This window comes from Vulpes vulpes, chromosome 14 (genome assembly GCF_048418805.1).
Source record: "Vulpes vulpes isolate BD-2025 chromosome 14, VulVul3, whole genome shotgun sequence".
Classification (NCBI taxonomy): domain Eukaryota; kingdom Metazoa; phylum Chordata; class Mammalia; order Carnivora; family Canidae; genus Vulpes; species Vulpes vulpes.
In genome coordinates this window covers 23,528,123-23,545,443 of record NC_132793.1, presented here as the reverse complement: position 1 = coordinate 23,545,443, position 17,321 = coordinate 23,528,123, and the positions used below count along the sequence as shown (strand labels likewise).

Sequence of the window (17,321 nt, the reverse complement as noted above, 5' to 3'; positions counted from 1 at the left end):
TTATTTTGATGAACACTGAGAAATGTATAGAATTGTTGAATCATATTGTACACATGAAACTAATATAACACTCTATAGTAATTATACTTGAACAGAAAAAAGTAAAAAAAAACAAAAACTGTTATAAAGACAATCAAACATATGTGCCCCTGACTGAAGTATACAACACCACTTATGAACCATTCTTGCAAAATAAAAACAAAATTTTAAAAATCTGAATCTGATGAAGCCTCTAGGTCTTAATATCAATTTACCAAGAAAAAAGAAAAAGAAGACAAAAACAAAACCCAGAGATACATATCAGACACCACCACAGGGATGCAATTAGCAAAACTCTTTATTTCAGAAATTCTGGAAAAAAAAAAGAAAGAAATTCTGTAGGACTAACAATGTAGTTCCTTCAACAAATGAATTTCAATGAAAATAAGAGGTAGTTCAAGAGAATGAAAGGAGAAGCCATAGACAAAGTATTTGCAAGACATATATGATAAAGAACTTTTATCCAAAATATGCAAAGAACTCTTAAAGCTGAATAATAATAATAAACTTGATTAAAAGACAGGCCAAAGACCTTAACAGATACCTCATCAAAGAAGATGCATAGTTGGCAAAAAAAAAAAAAAAAAAAAAAAAAAAAAAAGCATATGAAAACAAGCTCCACATCATGTGTTATCAGGCAAATGCAAACTAGAACAACGAGATACTACCACATACCAATCAGAATCAAATTCAAATGAATTTGAATTCAATCAAATTCAAAATACTAACAATGCCAAATTCTGGTATGAATGTGGAGAAACAGAAATGCTGTCATACATTACTGGAGGGAATGCAAAATAGCACAGCCCCTTTGGAAGAGAGTCTGGTGGTTTCTTACAAAACTAAACATACTCTTACCATATGATCCAACAATTATGCTCCTTGATAATTATCTACAGGGGTTGAAAACTTACATCCATGCAAAACCTACACACAGACGTTTACAGCAGCTTATTCATAATTTGCCAAACCTTGGAAGTATCCAGGATGCTTCAGTAGGTGAATGGTTTAATAAACTGGTACATCCAGACAATGTTCTAAAAAGAAACAAGCTATCAAACCACTAAGAGACATGGAAGAAACCTAAATGCGTATTACTAAGTGAAAGAAGCCAATCTGAAAAGGCTACATACTACTACAGGATATTTTGGAAAAGGCAAAACTACGGAGACAGTAAAAAGATCAGTGGTTGCGAGGAGTTGGGGGGAGAAAGGAGTGAATAGGGGAAAAGCACAGAGAAAATTAGTGTTGGGAAACTACTCTGTATACTATAATGGTGAATACATGTCATTACACATTTGTCAAAACCCAGTAATGTACACCACCAAGAGTGAACTTTAAGGTAAACTATGGACTCTGGATGATAATGATGTGCCAGTGTGGGATCATTGATTGTAACAATTTTCCATTCTGGTAGGAGATGTCCCTAATGGGGGAGGCTATGCAGGCATGGGGGCAATGGGTACATAGGAAATCTCTATACATTCTGCTTAAGACTGATGTGAGCCTATAACTTCTAAAACATAAAGTTTGCTAAAAATTAATAAATTCAGTTCCTCAGTCATAGAGCCACATTTCTAGAGTTCAACAGGCACACAAAGTGCCTACTCTATGGGATAGTACAATAATTCTAATTGTTCTTTTAGAACATTCCATCATCCCAGAAAAGTCTGTGGGAGAGCCCTCCTCTGTATCTTGATTGTGGTCGTGATTACATGGGTGTCTAAGTTTGCCAAAACATGAAAATGTATGAACTGGGTGCAATCTATTATGTGTAAATTATGTCTCAACAAAACTCATTTTTTAAAAAATAAGAGAACACCTATAGACCAGAAGAAAATTCAGAAATGGATCATCTGATTGCAAATACATGTATCCTGTTTGGATCCTGATTCAAACAAACTGTAAAACAATAAAAAAAATTGAACATAGAGACTCGGAGATTATTAAGAAACAATTGTTGATTTTTATGGTGTGTTTTGGAGGTTCATTCTGAAATACTTATGGATGAGATGGTCTAGCATGGATTAGGGGTTATTCTGTTCTCCACACTTGTTTATTGTCAATTTTTCATAATTAAATGTTTGAAAACTCACTTCTACAGAGGCCATCCTTGCCTACCCTAACGGAGACTACCTCTCCCCATTATTTTCTAGCATATATCCTTTATCTTTATGGCACTTGCCACAATGTGATTTTACACTATCTACTAATTTATTTCTTTCTGCTAGAATTTAGTTTTCCCAAGAATAAAAACCTCGCCTCCTCCACACTGGATGCCTGTGCTGGCGCGAGGGCTGGTGAGTGTGTACAAGACTGGTTCTTGGTAAAGGGCAGAAACACCAGCTGGGGTAAGAGTATGATAAACACATTCATAACAAGGCCCTCCCTTGAAATACTGGAAGAGGGGAGCCTTGAAAGGAAGAGAGATCCAACCATCAACCCCTGGTATCTGTGGAGTGGACTGACTTTGGGTTCAGCTGTTTCTCCACCTGTATGAGAAAAAGAAATTAGATTCACATTTTTTTTTAAAGCCATGAATCTTTTAACAAAATCTCTTGAGACAATCTGATATGTAAAATAAAAAGGCACAATTGTCAAAAGCAGATTTATTGTCATAGTTCAAACACAAAAGAAAAAAAAATCGTCCAGTGGTTATGAGGAGTCCAGGAAAACCTGTCCCAGTAATGCCAACTTGGAGGTAAAGGGCTGACTCGGGCAGCTGAGCAGCGGGACCTTCTGCTTGGCAGGCTTCTTCTCCCTCATCTGGTCTTGGCTTTCAGGTGAGGAGAACGTGCCTGCCCCTGTTGGAGGTTGCCATGGCCCCGAGCTCATCGTTTTTTTCTGAAACTTCGACCTGTTCCGCTTGAGAGAGTAGAATTCCCTCATCAAGTCTTCCACTTCCCACTGCTCTTCCTTCAGCCTCTGGCAGCAGTGCAGAGCTGCGGGGTCAATGGGGTGTGCCTCTGTGTTGAAGATGTAACCCCCTGCGCCCAGGATGCACTCCCCATAGGGGGTTATCACCGTATCGAAGGTGGAGCCGTTATTGTGGATGAAGTTGGTGGGGTCAAACAGAAGGTAGAGGTATTTCACAGTCTCGGCCAGGAAGAAAGACTCCATGCGGTTGTCCAGTTTGTGGTCTCGCAGATCTTTGATCTGCCGCGAGGAAGAGGGAAGCGGGTCAGAACCAGCATCACCCAGGAAGGGGAGGGCCAGGGGGCTCCGTTAGGAACTCCTGCCCTGCTACTTAGCAGCTGAGCACCAACCCCAGGGCTTGGAACCCTAAAGTACAGTCACAGACTAAGTCTCAGCTATCACTCCTCCAGTGAAAACCCTCTGCGGACATCCCACTTAATGCAGACTAAAAATCAAAGTCCTTACAGGTCCTCGTGTCCTGTCCCTTGCTCTCTCTCTGCCCTCTTCCATGCTCTCTCCCTTGTTCTGGAGAGTCCAGCCAATGGCCTTGCTGTTCCCTCGTCGGCAAGCCTGCGCACTCCCACCCCAGGTGCTCCACGTTGCTTGTTCTTTGGGCCTGGAGCACTCTGTCCTTCAGACAGCTTGCTCCCTCACTGCTTTGAGGTCTCTGCTCAGATACTATCTCATCACAGGGTCCTCCCTAACCTCCCGAGGCCACATGACAATTTCTCTCCCCTTTATCCTACCTTTGTTGTGACATACACAGATGTGTTCATCCCCTTTAATGACATTGTAAAAAATGTAGCATCATTTACTTCACTACTCCCCCTTGATGGGCATTGAGGTGGTTACCAAGTTTTTGCCACTGTAACAACTAATTAGAAGTCTTTATGAAGAAAAATTCATGTTAAGTTTATAGTCATGGATGAATAAGTTTACTTCTTACACTTATTTTCTCATCTCAGAATTAGAAATACATGGTCTTAAAATGAATACTCAGTGGACATCTATTTTTCACCAAAAAATGTGACTAAAATATGGACTTGATGTACCAAGAGTGATTATTTGTCAAAGGCTAAGGAGTCTGACGCCTATTCCCATCATTTTCCTTGGAAGAGCTCCAGAGGGCTTTCATTTTCATGGAAATAAGTCAAGTGTTCTTACGAAGTCCCCAGTGGACTTATCCACTTTGGCTTTTCACAAAATACAACATATTAGACACTAAAACATATCATTGCTTTATTTTTCCTCTACATAAGTAGGTCTTTTCTTTAAATAGATGTATATATATTCTACTTACAGAATATAACCACTTTATAAAATTTTGAAAAAGGATTTTTTTTTTGGGGGGGGGGGACCTGTTTTTAATACCATACCCTAAAAATTCACTTTTTGGTGAATTTTCTTCCAGACAATTTTCTTACACATCTGGTTTTTACATGTCTGTAATGGTGATTTATTTATAGCTTGCCTGCTTGGGTCCCTCTAAGGATGTGACATGGCTCTTATCCTTGACCCTCTCAATCCCTTTTCCACAGAGCAGCTAGAGTGATCTTTCTAAAACACAAGGCAGATCATGTCACTGCTCTGCAGTCAATCCTACCAAGGCTTCTCATTTTCAGCAGAACAAAATGCAATACCTATATGATTTACCCCTTGCCTCCCTCTGGGACTTCTCTCTTCCTTTCCCTCCTTGCTCACTCCACTCCAACCATACTGGCCTTCTCTCTGTCTCTCAGATACACGTTCGTTGTTTTTCCTACTAAATTGTCAGCTCAGGGGCTTGGTCTTTTTCATTGCTAGGACCCTCAGTCTAGCATAGTACCTGGCACACAAAAGACATTCAGTAAGCATCTGTGAAACTACTAGGACTATTTCATTAAGGACCTCCAGGTTTGAATATACGGCTATGGGACTCTGTTTCCCTTCCAGAATTCAACTTATAGGCCTTTCCACAAAACTTTTCACAAAATTTACCCTTGTCAAATAAAGTCATGTGTCCATCTCGGAGGTCCCTTCAGTACTAACATTCCAGAGGCTCTTTAGCAGCAGGGGGAGACATTTCTCAGCTCTTGCGCCCATGGAAACACTTACTGTAGCAAATCCACACTCCACCTTGCTGATTTTTTCAATGGATTCCACAGCATCTCTTCCGAGTTCTAAGAGGGTGGGATCCCCCGTGGCACGGTAGAGGTACATTGCGCTCTCAATGAGTTCTGTAAAGTCCGAGGCAGACCCTTCTCATCCAGGAGCTGAGCAGGGAAGGCCCAAGGCCCACTTCGGGCAGTGAGAGACTCCTCCCCTCCATACCTTATCCATCAGGCCCCAACAAGGAGGAATATGGGACAGCTTCCTCAATGCTGAGTTTCCAGAGCCAATATCCCCAAAGCCTGAAGCTTAGTGGAGATCAGCATTAAAACTGTCTATGGACTCCCATCCTAATGGAGAGAGAGGCAGTCAGGTTCTGGGACAGGGAGGTAGCAAAGGCTACTCCCTGTCTCCCAATATTTGTGCCCCCCTTCTTCCTTAGTAACAGAATCCTTAACTATAGCCAAGCACACAACTGTTCAGACTGACAACTTTTCCCAGCAGCCAGGTGTGGGATTAAGGTCCCTGACACCATAAAGAGCCATATATGGCCAGAGGTGAAGGAAAAATAAATGTCTATCTTTTTTCTTTAAAAGATGTTATTTATTTATTTATTTGAGAGAGAAAGAAAGAGAAGGAGAGAGCATGCATAAGCAGAAGGGAGGGGGAGAGGGAAAGGGAGAAACAGACTCCTCCTTGAACAGGGACCCCTGCATAAGGCTTGATCCCAGGACTCCGGGATCATGACCTGAGTCAAAGGCAGATACTTGACTGACTGAGCCACCCAGGCGCCCATAATGTCTGTCTTAATTAAGCTACTACTCACTTTCTGTCACTCACAGCCTAACCTAATCCTAAAACTTAAGAGTAAGAGCTTGTCATTATGAGGCCCTTTCTGAGATGGGATGGACAAAAAGACGGTTAAGATATTCAAGAGTCAATCTTCAATCTAACAAAGAAAAAGCCACCAGTTCACTGGGCCCGGAACACAGTGACAGCCCTGTTCGATTCTACAACCACAATTGGAATCTGGCATTCAGACATGGGGCCCACTTTTGGATGAATATTAGCCAACAGGAGTCTATCTGCTGAGAAAATTTATTCTGGAGAAAAGAAAACACAGAAATATGTGTTAATTGCTTTCAAATATCTGAAGAGCTAGTATGGAAAAGAATGATATAACTTCCAGGGTGGCCTCACTGGTGGGAGGGTACAGCTCAACAGACTTTTCTATTTCTTCATCTGTCTTTCTCAGAGAGGAGAGAACGTTCCCCTCCCTAGACCAATCTTTCCTCCCAATCTCCTCCCCTGCTTCCTCCTGGACCTCGATCAGCACTTTTCTCCTGTTGATTTATTACTGCAAACTCCATTTCTTACTTTTGGAAAAAAAGATCTATGGCTGTCTCCCAGTTCTCTCCAAGCTTTCCCTCCCTTTATCTCATGGGTCTCTGGACAATTGCTAATTTAACTGCTCATATTCAAAGATACAGAATGGGGCACATTTACTGATAAGTGAACACTGTGTATGTTCAAAGAAAGAAAAGAGTCCTCCGGGGAAGCCTCCTGTTCTGCTGCTAGCACCTGGCTGGCTCAGTGCACCCAGGGCCAGCCATCTTGTTTTCTCTTCCTCAGATATGGGCCTATGTCTGCTGTCATTGCTTTAATTTCTTGTATATCAGCCAACTCTCTAGAACAGGGAGGCAGCCCAAGGCTTAGATTTGGACTTAGGTGGGGAGGTAAAGGCCCTCAGAGACCTTTGGCCAAGTACTGTGCCTCAATACTGCTGATCAGATACACATACCAGAGCGAGCATACAGAGGAGGACACTGGCCAATCTAATGAAAGAGCAGTACCTTACCTCCCAATCACTATTTCTGTGGGGTAGGAAGGATGACTGGACTAGGGCATTACTGGATTCCTGGCTGTGCTGCCTTACTTTCCACTCGTGCCCTCCTGCCAGCCTATCCTGCAAATGGAACAGGGTGCTCTGGAAGCAGTGAGCTCCCTGTCACTGGTGCTAAGTGAACAAGAGCAGATAACTGCTTGCCAGGGCAATGACAGGAATTGCAATTAGAAGGCCTCTCAGGTTCCCTCTAACTCTGAGAATGTACAAGCCTACATCCCACATTTAGTCCCAAACCGTCTTCATTTTATCTATTGGTAATACTGGGTATGGCACCTCTGAGAGTTTTCTCTTAAAAGAGAAGAAAAAGCTGTGAGAATAAATGCATGAGAAATACTGAGAACAGTAGCCTTGAGGAATCAAAGTGACTAACGCTCTTTGTAGCTGCTGTTTTACTTCCTCTTCTGATCCCCCTCCAAAACTCCCACGACAATCTCTTGAGCTAGAGGAGGAAGGAAGTGGGGTAGAGGAGGGCAGAATGTGCAGAAGGCGCCAGAAGGCCTGTCCCACAGCTCAGAGGCATTCAGGTGGGAAGGGGGGAAGAGTCCAACAATAGGAATGCAACCCATTTCAGAGTGGGGGATGACTATGTGTGCTGACTAAGCTTCCTTCCTCTGCTCCCCATCCCCTTCCCCTTCTCCTTGCAGTGTTTACCTTCCCTGTAGTGAATCAGAGGGTCAGAGCTGGAAGGGAACTTTAAGACAGTTATCAAATGTGGAATACCTTCCTACTCTGTGCTTTGATTTCTGAGCTGCACTTGGGGAGGTGGATGAGACCAGATGATTCATTCCTAAGGCCTATTCCCGAGTTCTAAAACTCTGTACCCCAAAAGCCTAACTCACCTGACCCAGTGACTTAGGAAGTTTGTCTACATTTCTGAAATTCTGATGGCAAGAACCCAAAAGGAGTCAACCTGGCTCTTCCCTTTGCACTCAGTTGCCCGAGTTTGAAGGAGCCTAAGATTTAGTTAAGAGGCCCAGGTTCCCGTCCTACCTCCTATACTTAGTCTTGGACAAGCCAGTTCAACCCACCAGGGTTCAGTTTCCTTATCTGAAAATATATGGATAAATAAAATCATCCAGAGCCACTGAAAGCATCAGATGGGGAAAAGCATTAGCTTGTGAACACTTGTAATTTATGGAGCCTCACAGACACATGAGGGTTTGGGGTTCCAAGAACCAGAGACTGCAGGTGCTGTGATGGGCCAGAGATGTGGCTTACCTGGCCGAAGAGGGTAGCCCTCTCGCTTCTCTACTGTGTATCCCTGAGGAATGTTGTAGAATTCTGGGAGCCCCCCAAACTGCTTCCATACAGTGTAGTAGTTGAGGAAGGTCCTCATAGCATTGTCAATGTCCCCAATGAGGCTCTGGAGGACAGAAGTGGTTGTCAAGCAGGCAGTTACCAGGCATAAAAACCCACATACAAAAAAAAACTCCACCTACCAAACCCCACATACAATTCAGGGAAGAGACAGCAAAGGCTTTGGCATCACAAAAGCCTGCGATCAAACTGAGTCAGCCATTTATTCATTGTGTGGCCTTGCGCCAGACACTTACCTTCTCTGAACCTCATCTCTCCAATGCAAAACACAAAGCATCTAAGTTACTGTGAGGGGCAGAGTTTCGTTTGTATTCAAAGTCCCTGCTCAGTCAAGACCGGCTACTAAACCGGTAAACAGGTAAGTCAGCTATCTGGTTCAAAATTTTAAGAATAGGAAAAAGGTTGATTTTACTAAGTCTCACTCCTACCCTATATCCTGAATCAATTTGTATTTGTTTGTAAACAGAAATATGTATGAGACTATATTATTTTCCCCACATAAAAAATAGCTTATTAAATATGTGGTTCTATACTTTCTTTTATGCATTAAACAGTAGATTTTGATTTTTCCATGTAAGTACATAAAAAGCTCCCCCTCCTATTTATACAGTTGCACAGTATTCCACTGCTTGGACCACAATTTAACTAGTTCCTTAGTAACAGCCAGCTGGATGGGTTCTGATGTTTTGCTATTCGTTAGATCAACAGTGTAGTAAATAACGTTGTACACATGTCACCTCAGATATGTGCAAAATTTACCTATTAGACAAATGTCCAGAATTAGGATTGCTGGGTTGGAAAGTATATGCATTTGTCATTTTACCAGCTGTTGCTAAACAGCTATTAATAGTAACATAAGCTTGCAGAGAAATAGCTGACCTTATTGACATCTCCTTCAGGTGCCTCGTGGATAGGACAAACTTAACATTTCCCAAACAAAGCTCTTGGCTCCCTCACTTTCCCACAAAGTTGCCTCCCTAGTGTCACCTCACCCTTCTTTGTAAATGGCACTTAGCAAATGGTGGTCATCTTTGACTGCTCCCTTCCCCCACCCCCATCCGTTCCATCAGCAACTCCTGTCAATTCCATTTCTAAAACAGCAAGATTTCTTTCTCTGTACCTCCAGCACCATTACCTGGTCTGGTCACCAGCATCTCATGTTAGGATCATCCCCACAGTCTTCTCGCTGCTCTAACCACTTGTTATCCCTCCTGTCCCTCTCCAGTGTACTCTCCCCGATGCAGCCAGAGTGACTGCCTTACTACATACTCCAGACCTCAGGGCTTCTCAGGGGCTTCCCTCCTTTAGACTGCAGCCATACCACTCTTCTCTGTTTCTGAGAAACACCCAAATCTTTCCTGTCTCAGGAATAAGAAGACAATCTCTTTCTTAATCTTACAGTATCAGCCATTTACATTTTTGTCTTCTATTCCTTGATGTACAAAACCAAACTCTTTGTCTTCTTCTATTCCTTAATGTACAAACTCAATACAGTTGTAATCAGTTTACACAAAATGTCTTCATGTGTATTTTTGTTATTGTTAAATCTACTTAAAGAATCAAACTTAAAAAAAATAAGTATCATTTCTAATTTCTCACTATGGTTCAATGGTATGTTTCATTCACTCATATTTTCTTAATTCTTATTCACTACCTCTTCATGTAACAGGAGTTTACATATTTTTTTATTAAAGTTGTATAGTGACCAATTCTATTAAAATATAATCATTCATTTTTTCCTCTGTTAGTGGGCATTTGGATCATTTCTAGGTTTTCTTTGTCAAGAACTTTGCTGCTAGGAATATCTGTATACATGACACATCTTTCCCTCTTGAATTATTTTCTTGGGGAACATGCACAGACATGGAATTTCACAGGGTCAAAGGGTGTGATCAGTGATATGTCTGAGTTGTACAAAGTTTCCCAAGAGGAATGTAGTCACAAATAGTTTCAAGGCAATAGATTTCCAGATCCTCTACTTTCCTGAACTGGATCTGCCCGAAAAAAATGCTTGTAACACAAAGGCAAGCTATCTATTTTCATTGTTTCCTTCACAGTTATCCTTCTGCCATTTTATTGCCTGCAAAGTGTACCCACCAGCAATCTCTAACCTTCCTGTGGAACACTGTTCTGGGGAATAAGGACTTCCTGAGCACCTAACTAGGTTACATTTAAATTAACTACATTTAGGTGTAGTTATTGGAAAAAAGGAATGACTCTAACCACTGCATAATAAATTCTTTTGCATATCAGATGGTTTCTAATACTATGCCTTCAAAAAACTGGAAGAGGAACTGGATAAATTGCCAGCAAAGGGATCATTACAAATGATTTCTGATGACAGATTACAAGATTTTCATTACATAAAGAATGAACTGTATGTATAGTATTGCCATTTTTGTAGGTCAAAGAGTGGAATACTGGCAGTTTTATATAGTTCAATCTATTAAGTCAATGATTATAAAGAACCAAATAACGGGTACCTGGATAGCTCAGTCAGTTAAGTGTCCAACTCTTGATTTTGGCTCAGGTCATGATATGGAACCCCGCCAGCTCCACATTAGGCATGGAGCCTGTTTAAGATTCTCTCTCCCTCTCCCTACTCCCTTCCCTCTCCTTTCCTCATGCTCTTAAAAAAAAACAAAAAAACTTAATGACACTGTAATAATCAAAATCTACATATTTATGTGCATAAGTCTCCTCAGCACTGACATCTAAAAAATCAAAACAAGAATAAAACTTTTGATACATAACCATGTCCCATTTTAGCAATATGTATTATTCACACACAAATATACAAACAACTTAAAAATAAAAAAGTTCCCCAAATCTAGGGGATCCCTGGGTGGCGCAGCGGTTTGGCGCCTGCCTTTGGCCCAGGGCGCGATCCTGGAGACCCCGGATCGAATCCCACGTCGGGCTCCCGGTGCATGGAGCCTGCTTCTCCCTCTGCCTGTGTCTCTGCCTCTCTCTCTCTCTCTGTGTGACTATCATAAATAAATAAATATTAAAAAAAATAAAATCTACAAAATATTAAAAAAAAAAGTTCCCCAAATCTCATTAAGAAATGTATTTCTGATTAAATTGCCTTTATGTTTCTTATTTATTGAAAACTATAAGCTATTAATGTTGCTTTAATCATTTACATACTAATGATAACCAAGGAGAAAACAAATTTAATACTCAGAGCATACGGTCACAGGAAAATTTAAAGTTATTTTAAATTTCTAGGTACACAGGAATTTTATTACACAGACATAAGAGGGTGTCAATAAAATTTATCCAGCATAAAATATAACAATTAGGATAAAATCCTATTGGAGGAGGAGAATGAAAATATGAGTTTGAGGAGAAAAAGGAATGGTATACAACTATTTAAACTCATAAGATTAAAAACACACAAGGGACTCCATAGTTCTTCAATTCTTTTAGTGGGCATTCAACCAATAAAACTTGAATATCTTAGAAGAGCTGGACCAATATTTAAATATTGTCAACAAGTTTTCTCTGAGCCTGTTTCCCCATCTGTAAGATAAGTAGGCTGGCTAAAAATACACAATGTAGGACTAGTTACATGAATTGCAGTATATCAATTTAATGGAATATATGCATCTGTTAAAAAAGTAAAACTGACCTATATGTATCAATAAAGAATGAAAGTGAAAAGTATTTATATTTAGTGAAAAAGTACATGACATATTCCTATCTACATAAAGAAAAAAATGTAGATATAAATATGCATATGTTTATGCACATGGATTTCTAGAAAATATACAGAAAAATGATAATAGGAGCTGGACTGGGTGGGGGTGTCTCAGGATGGGGGCCCAAGATTTATTTTTTTACTGTATTCCTTTGTGTGCTTTTAAAACTTACCACCATCTATATGATATTACCTTTTCTTAAAATAAAAAAACAAAAGAAACTGGCTTATAAAAATATTGTGGTATACATAGGGGGCTGGTTAGATGGGCTCCAAGATCCCGCCCTCCCAGCTGTGACTCCATCTGATCATGTAATGGAAAACAATAATGACAGCCTGCAGAGTGGCCCCAGCTGCTTTCAGGCCCTTTCTCAGGCCTACTGTCAAGAATGAGGAGATTTGACAGAAATGTCCAGTGGACAAACAGTTGTTGCCAATGGCTGTTACTGCCCAGCCTTGAAAGACACTTCCTAGTTTATTTTAACTGGTATCACATTTCACAGCAAACTGGAAGCTCAGTTCCTGACACCTTAAAGTTCCCTTTGGAAAATTCAGCTTGGCAGAATCTTAAGTCTGTCTGATTCACTCTGTCTCTCTTTTGTCTCCAACCCAAGTACTCAAGCAATTGAAATACCTTATTTGACTTATATATCAGAATGAGCCTGCTTTGTCAGTTCCAGAGAAGAATGTCTACCCCTCTGATCATTCCTACCTGAAGACCAGGCCAGTAGGCCTCTAGGGACTGGAAGACTGGCATGGACACAGTTCCCTTGTACATCTGCACCCACAGGTACCAGTCATCGAAGCGAGTGTAATTCCGAATGGCTTTGTTATATTCTGTAGAGGAGATGCAATAAGACACATCAGTGATTATGAAGACGAAAGGCAGGTCTTGACAAGAGAAGCACGGACTTAAACTTTTGAAAGACCATATGACGGTATAGCTTCAAAGAGACTAGGAAGAAACAAGGCACAGAAGAAGGGGCATGGGTTCTAGAGCCAAACTTCCAGACTCAAATCCCAACTCCAGCTTTACCACTTGCTAGCTGTGACCTTGAGTAAGGTTTTCCTTTTTAAGCCTCAGTCTTATTATCTCTAAAGTGGGGAAAGTAATGGTATACACCTCATGGGATTATTCACTCATCCATTCACTCAACAATATTCACTGCACATCTGCTAGGGACAAGGTACCTAGAGGGTGGCAAACAAGACAAAATGTAGGTCCCAGGGCACTTCCATTCAAGTGGGAACTTGGACTTATACCTCTCCCTAGATTATAAATCCATGAAGGCCAAGACTTTGTTTTGTTCATTGCAGAGTCCTTAACACTAGGATAGTGCATAACAAACATGCACAATAAATTATCATCTAAGTGAAGTACCAAATACACATGGAAATAAATAAGACAATCTCAAACAGTGTTGTAAGGATTAAATAAAATAGTCCATGTTTGGCACTTGGCATGGCACTTGACATATCAACATACTCAATAAACATCTGCTGAATAAATGCATGGTATCTATAATAATAACTATTATTAAGTACGCAGAAATTCCTCAATTTCATTACTGTTAGTGTCCAAGGGCCTGAAGGGTAAAATGCTTTTATTCAATAGGCATTAATCAACTACCTACTTCATGCAAAGCACTATGGGAAGAATAAAATGAATAAGGCATGGACACTGTATTCAGTAAGAAGAGCTGTTAACTGTGGATGTTAGCTGACTGACAAAAGGTGCAGAGGCCCTAAATTCTAAGGAGGCATCAAGCTACTTTGTGGTCAAGGTGACAATTCTACTGGGCCATAAAGGGTGAATAAAATTCGGAGACGTGAAGACAGGAAAAGAGGTTTTCTAGGCAAAGGAAACACATGTGCAATGGCCAGGAAATAAGAAATACAGGGCCACACACAGAGAGCACAGCATAGTTCATTTGGTTATTGCAGGAAGGCCTTAAGAGGTATAATGAACATCAAGTAGGCAGTGCAAGTCCATGCTGGCTCTGAATGAAGACTGAGGTACTCAGAACTGATTCTGTAGGCACTTGGGAGCAATTGAAAGTTTATAAATAAACCACATGTCAATGAGAAAAAGTCTTGGCGAAAGCCTCCTTACCCCACCCTTTTTACCTAGGAACATGGCCATGAGTTTCTTATCCTGAAGCAAAATGGCTCCTTTCACCAGGTACTCAAAGTAGGAGTCCACACCAGCCCCGATGCCTGAGTCCTGTGCCACCCACTTTCCAGTGAGTACATCAATATGATTGCCAACCTGGGAGGGAGAAGGAGAGAGAGAGAGAGAGAGAGAGAGAGAGAGAGAGAGAGAGACAGTCCGAAAAGAGGGCTCAAGACCAAATAGGGATCTCCTCATACCCCTGACTAGCCAGTCAAATACAAGGCAGGCACCCTAGTGCTCAAGGGAGACATGTAAGCTATCGGGTGTGGGGTTGGGAGGCCACAAATTCTCATCAGTATCAGTCACTGATTGAGAACTGCTCCAAGTAGCATTAAGTCCTAGAACTGGGATCCCTGGGTGGCGCAGTGGTTTGGCGCCTGCCTTTGGCCCAGGGCGCGATCCTGGAGACCCAGGATCGAATCCCACATCGGGCTCCCGGTGCATGGAGCCTGCTTCTCCCTCTGCCTATGTCTCTGCCTCTCTCTCTCTCTGATGACTATCATAAATAAATAAAAATTAAAAAAAATATTAAAAAAGTCCTAGAACTTCCAGCTTAAGGCAAGCAGAGCAGGCTCCAGATACCAGAGAAGGCCCAGAGGGAAGGAGACACTGTCAGAAGACAGGCCAGTGAAATGGTAAGGGCTGAGAAAATATGGAGTCTACTGCGGTTCCAGTGAGAAAAATCTACTTGTGTTAGACCTACCAAGGGAGTTACTATAGATCTCCAGAGTGGTATCTTATTGAGAGATTTTCAAGGATTCCTCATACAAGTTTTACTCTTCAAGCTTAGAAGCAGACTTGCATAAAATATGTCCCTGCCTGAATCACTTTCAGACAACTCAGTCTTTCCAAGTCATAATGACTCACCAAAGGAACTATTAATACATCAACATCATTGCTCCAGTAGCTGAGGATCAGAGAGGTTGAGTGACTTGTCCAAGGTCACACAGTTTCGATATAGCAAGGCCAGGGGTCAAATCCAATTCTGACTAAATCTAGTGCTATTTCCTGGACAGCTTTGGCTCAATTATTGTTAGTTTCACTGGATTATCTGATTTAAGAGCTGAAACCAACCTTTGAGATCATCTGGCTCAAAGTGTGTTCAATTTCCATGGGATAATAAGTATTGGAGAAGAAAGGGAAACTCTGGGGTCAAATAAGTTTGGAAAATGTTGAGTCAAGCAAAGTTGAATAGATTTATTTACCACTGGATTTCATAACATTTAACCTATCCAAGTTCATTATGACTCTCCAAAAAAAGACACTACAGTTGACCCTTGCACAATGGACGGACTGGGATGCTGAGCCCCACACAGTCGAAAATCTGTAGATAACTTTTGACTGTCCAAAAACTTAATTACTAATAGCCTGTTCTTGAGTGGAAGCTTTATTGATGACATAAACAGTCAACACATATTTGTATGTTATATGTATTATGTAGTATATTCTTACAATAAAGTAAGTCACAGAAAAGAAAATGTTATTATGAAGATCATATAGAAGAGAAAATATGTTTATACTACTGCATTGTAAAAAATTTGTGTATAGTGAACCCATGCAGTTCAAAACCACATTTCTCAAGGGTCAACTGCAATATGCAGTATTCCTCAAACTTCATTGACTAGGAATTACTTTTTTAATAGAACAGCCAGCCATTCAACACCTCTCAGCATTAGGATTCTAAGAAACACAATTTAACAAACATAAATAGTAAAAGTGAGGGCCAGACGGGCTGGTGATCTAAGGTTGCCATGTTGAGTCATGGGCAAAAAGTATTTGACCTACTTCCTAGAAATCAGAGAAGCTCAAGGAATCAAACCTCACCAGAGTCCCCTTTCCCTGCTAGAGAATATGCTCTCTCTCATGCTTTCTTCCCCTGTACCAAAACTTGAATTGGAGGCTTGGTTGACTTTCAGTGTCCTGCTGCTAAGTCCTGGACCACTGCTGAGGTCATCCTAAATATCCTTTGGCTGGACTGCAACTTCTTGCTAGGAGCCATGAGTCTTACAAGCAGGGGCTAACTGACTTGACTCAGACAGAAAGGGAGGCAGCCAACCTACCAGCCCAATATCCGACCGGCTCTCCCAGAGGCGCATGAGGGCCACTCTAGCCACATCTTCGAACACGGGGTCACCCGTGAGGCTGCTCAGGGTAGCAAATTCCACAATGAAGGTCCCGATGCCTGCTGTACAGGTGACAGGGGTTTCTCCTGGGTTCACACCATGCAACAAGTTCACCGTTCCATATGGCATGCCAGTGGGAGTCTGAAATGCTGAATAATCATAAAATAATGACCCACACACAGGAGTAGGGATATAGGGATAGTTCAACACAGGCCCAAACCTGAGGCCTTAGCTAGCACTCTCCTCTTTATCTCCTAGGTGATCTGCTAGACACTGAGCCAGGGAAGGATAGATGCCATGACTATAGGTCCTTAGTGGACAACTAACCCAGATGTTGTCAAGCACTGGTCAAAATGTGACCCTCGGGCTCCTGCCCATGATGAGGAGGAAAGCAGTGGGCTATGCTCTAGGCTGCCACACCTAACATGTCCACCTTAGCTACAGAAGCTCCACTTTTATGTATTTTACACAATGCCTTCGGAGGCCAGGCAGGTAATAGTGTGAAGCACACAGGATTTAAGCCATAGGAAGTGGTGGGGCTTGTAGTACACCGAAGAGCATGCCCTGTTAGAAGCCATTCATACATGTGACTATTTTTAATTTGAGTTTTACTGAGATATCGCTGACATACAGCACAGCATGAATTTAAGGTGTATAGCATAAGGACCTGACTTACCTACATGGTGAGATGATGAACACGGTAAGTTAACACCCGTCAAACTCATATAGATAGAATGAGAAAAAAATTGTTTTTTTCCTTGTGATGGGAACTTTTAGGATCTACTCTCTCAGCAACTTTCAAATATATCATATAGCAGTGTTAGCCATGGTCATCACGTTGTATGTTACAGCCCCAGTACTTATTTATAACTGGAAGTTTGTGTCTTTGACCACCTTTGTCCAATCCCCCTCATACACTTTTCCAAACACAATTATGACCAAATGAAACTTATCTGCAGACCCTAAGCAGTCCCAAAAGAGGTAGTTTGAGATCCCTGCTTTAAATAGTTTAGGGGGTAAACTATTATAATATTTTTAAAGGATATAAATCGCTAA

General features: G+C 41.3%; 1 protein-coding gene across 3 annotated transcripts in view; it reads right to left on the bottom strand.

Moving 5' to 3' along the window:
• Nucleotides 1-319: 319 nt before the first annotated feature.
• EDEM2 (ER degradation enhancing alpha-mannosidase like protein 2) overlaps nucleotides 320-17,321 on the bottom strand; it is a 31,147-nt gene continuing 14,145 nt past the window's right edge. For 2 of the 3 annotated variants that reach the window (XM_026009831.2, XM_072736041.1), the window contains 6 exons: nucleotides 16,203-16,414; nucleotides 14,097-14,238; nucleotides 12,682-12,806; nucleotides 8,168-8,312; nucleotides 5,050-5,171; nucleotides 2,634-3,195 (listed from right to left, as the gene is read on the bottom strand). In XM_026009831.2, the coding sequence (XP_025865616.1) occupies nucleotides 2,695-3,195; nucleotides 5,050-5,171; nucleotides 8,168-8,312; nucleotides 12,682-12,806; nucleotides 14,097-14,238; nucleotides 16,203-16,414 (1,247 nt within the window). In that variant the 3' untranslated portion in view covers nucleotides 2,634-2,694. Of the gene's footprint in view, nucleotides 2,532-2,633; nucleotides 3,196-5,049; nucleotides 5,172-8,167; nucleotides 8,313-12,681; nucleotides 12,807-14,096; nucleotides 14,239-16,202; nucleotides 16,415-17,321 lie in introns of those variants that run through there. The other variant, XM_026009832.2, reaches the window with a different exon arrangement.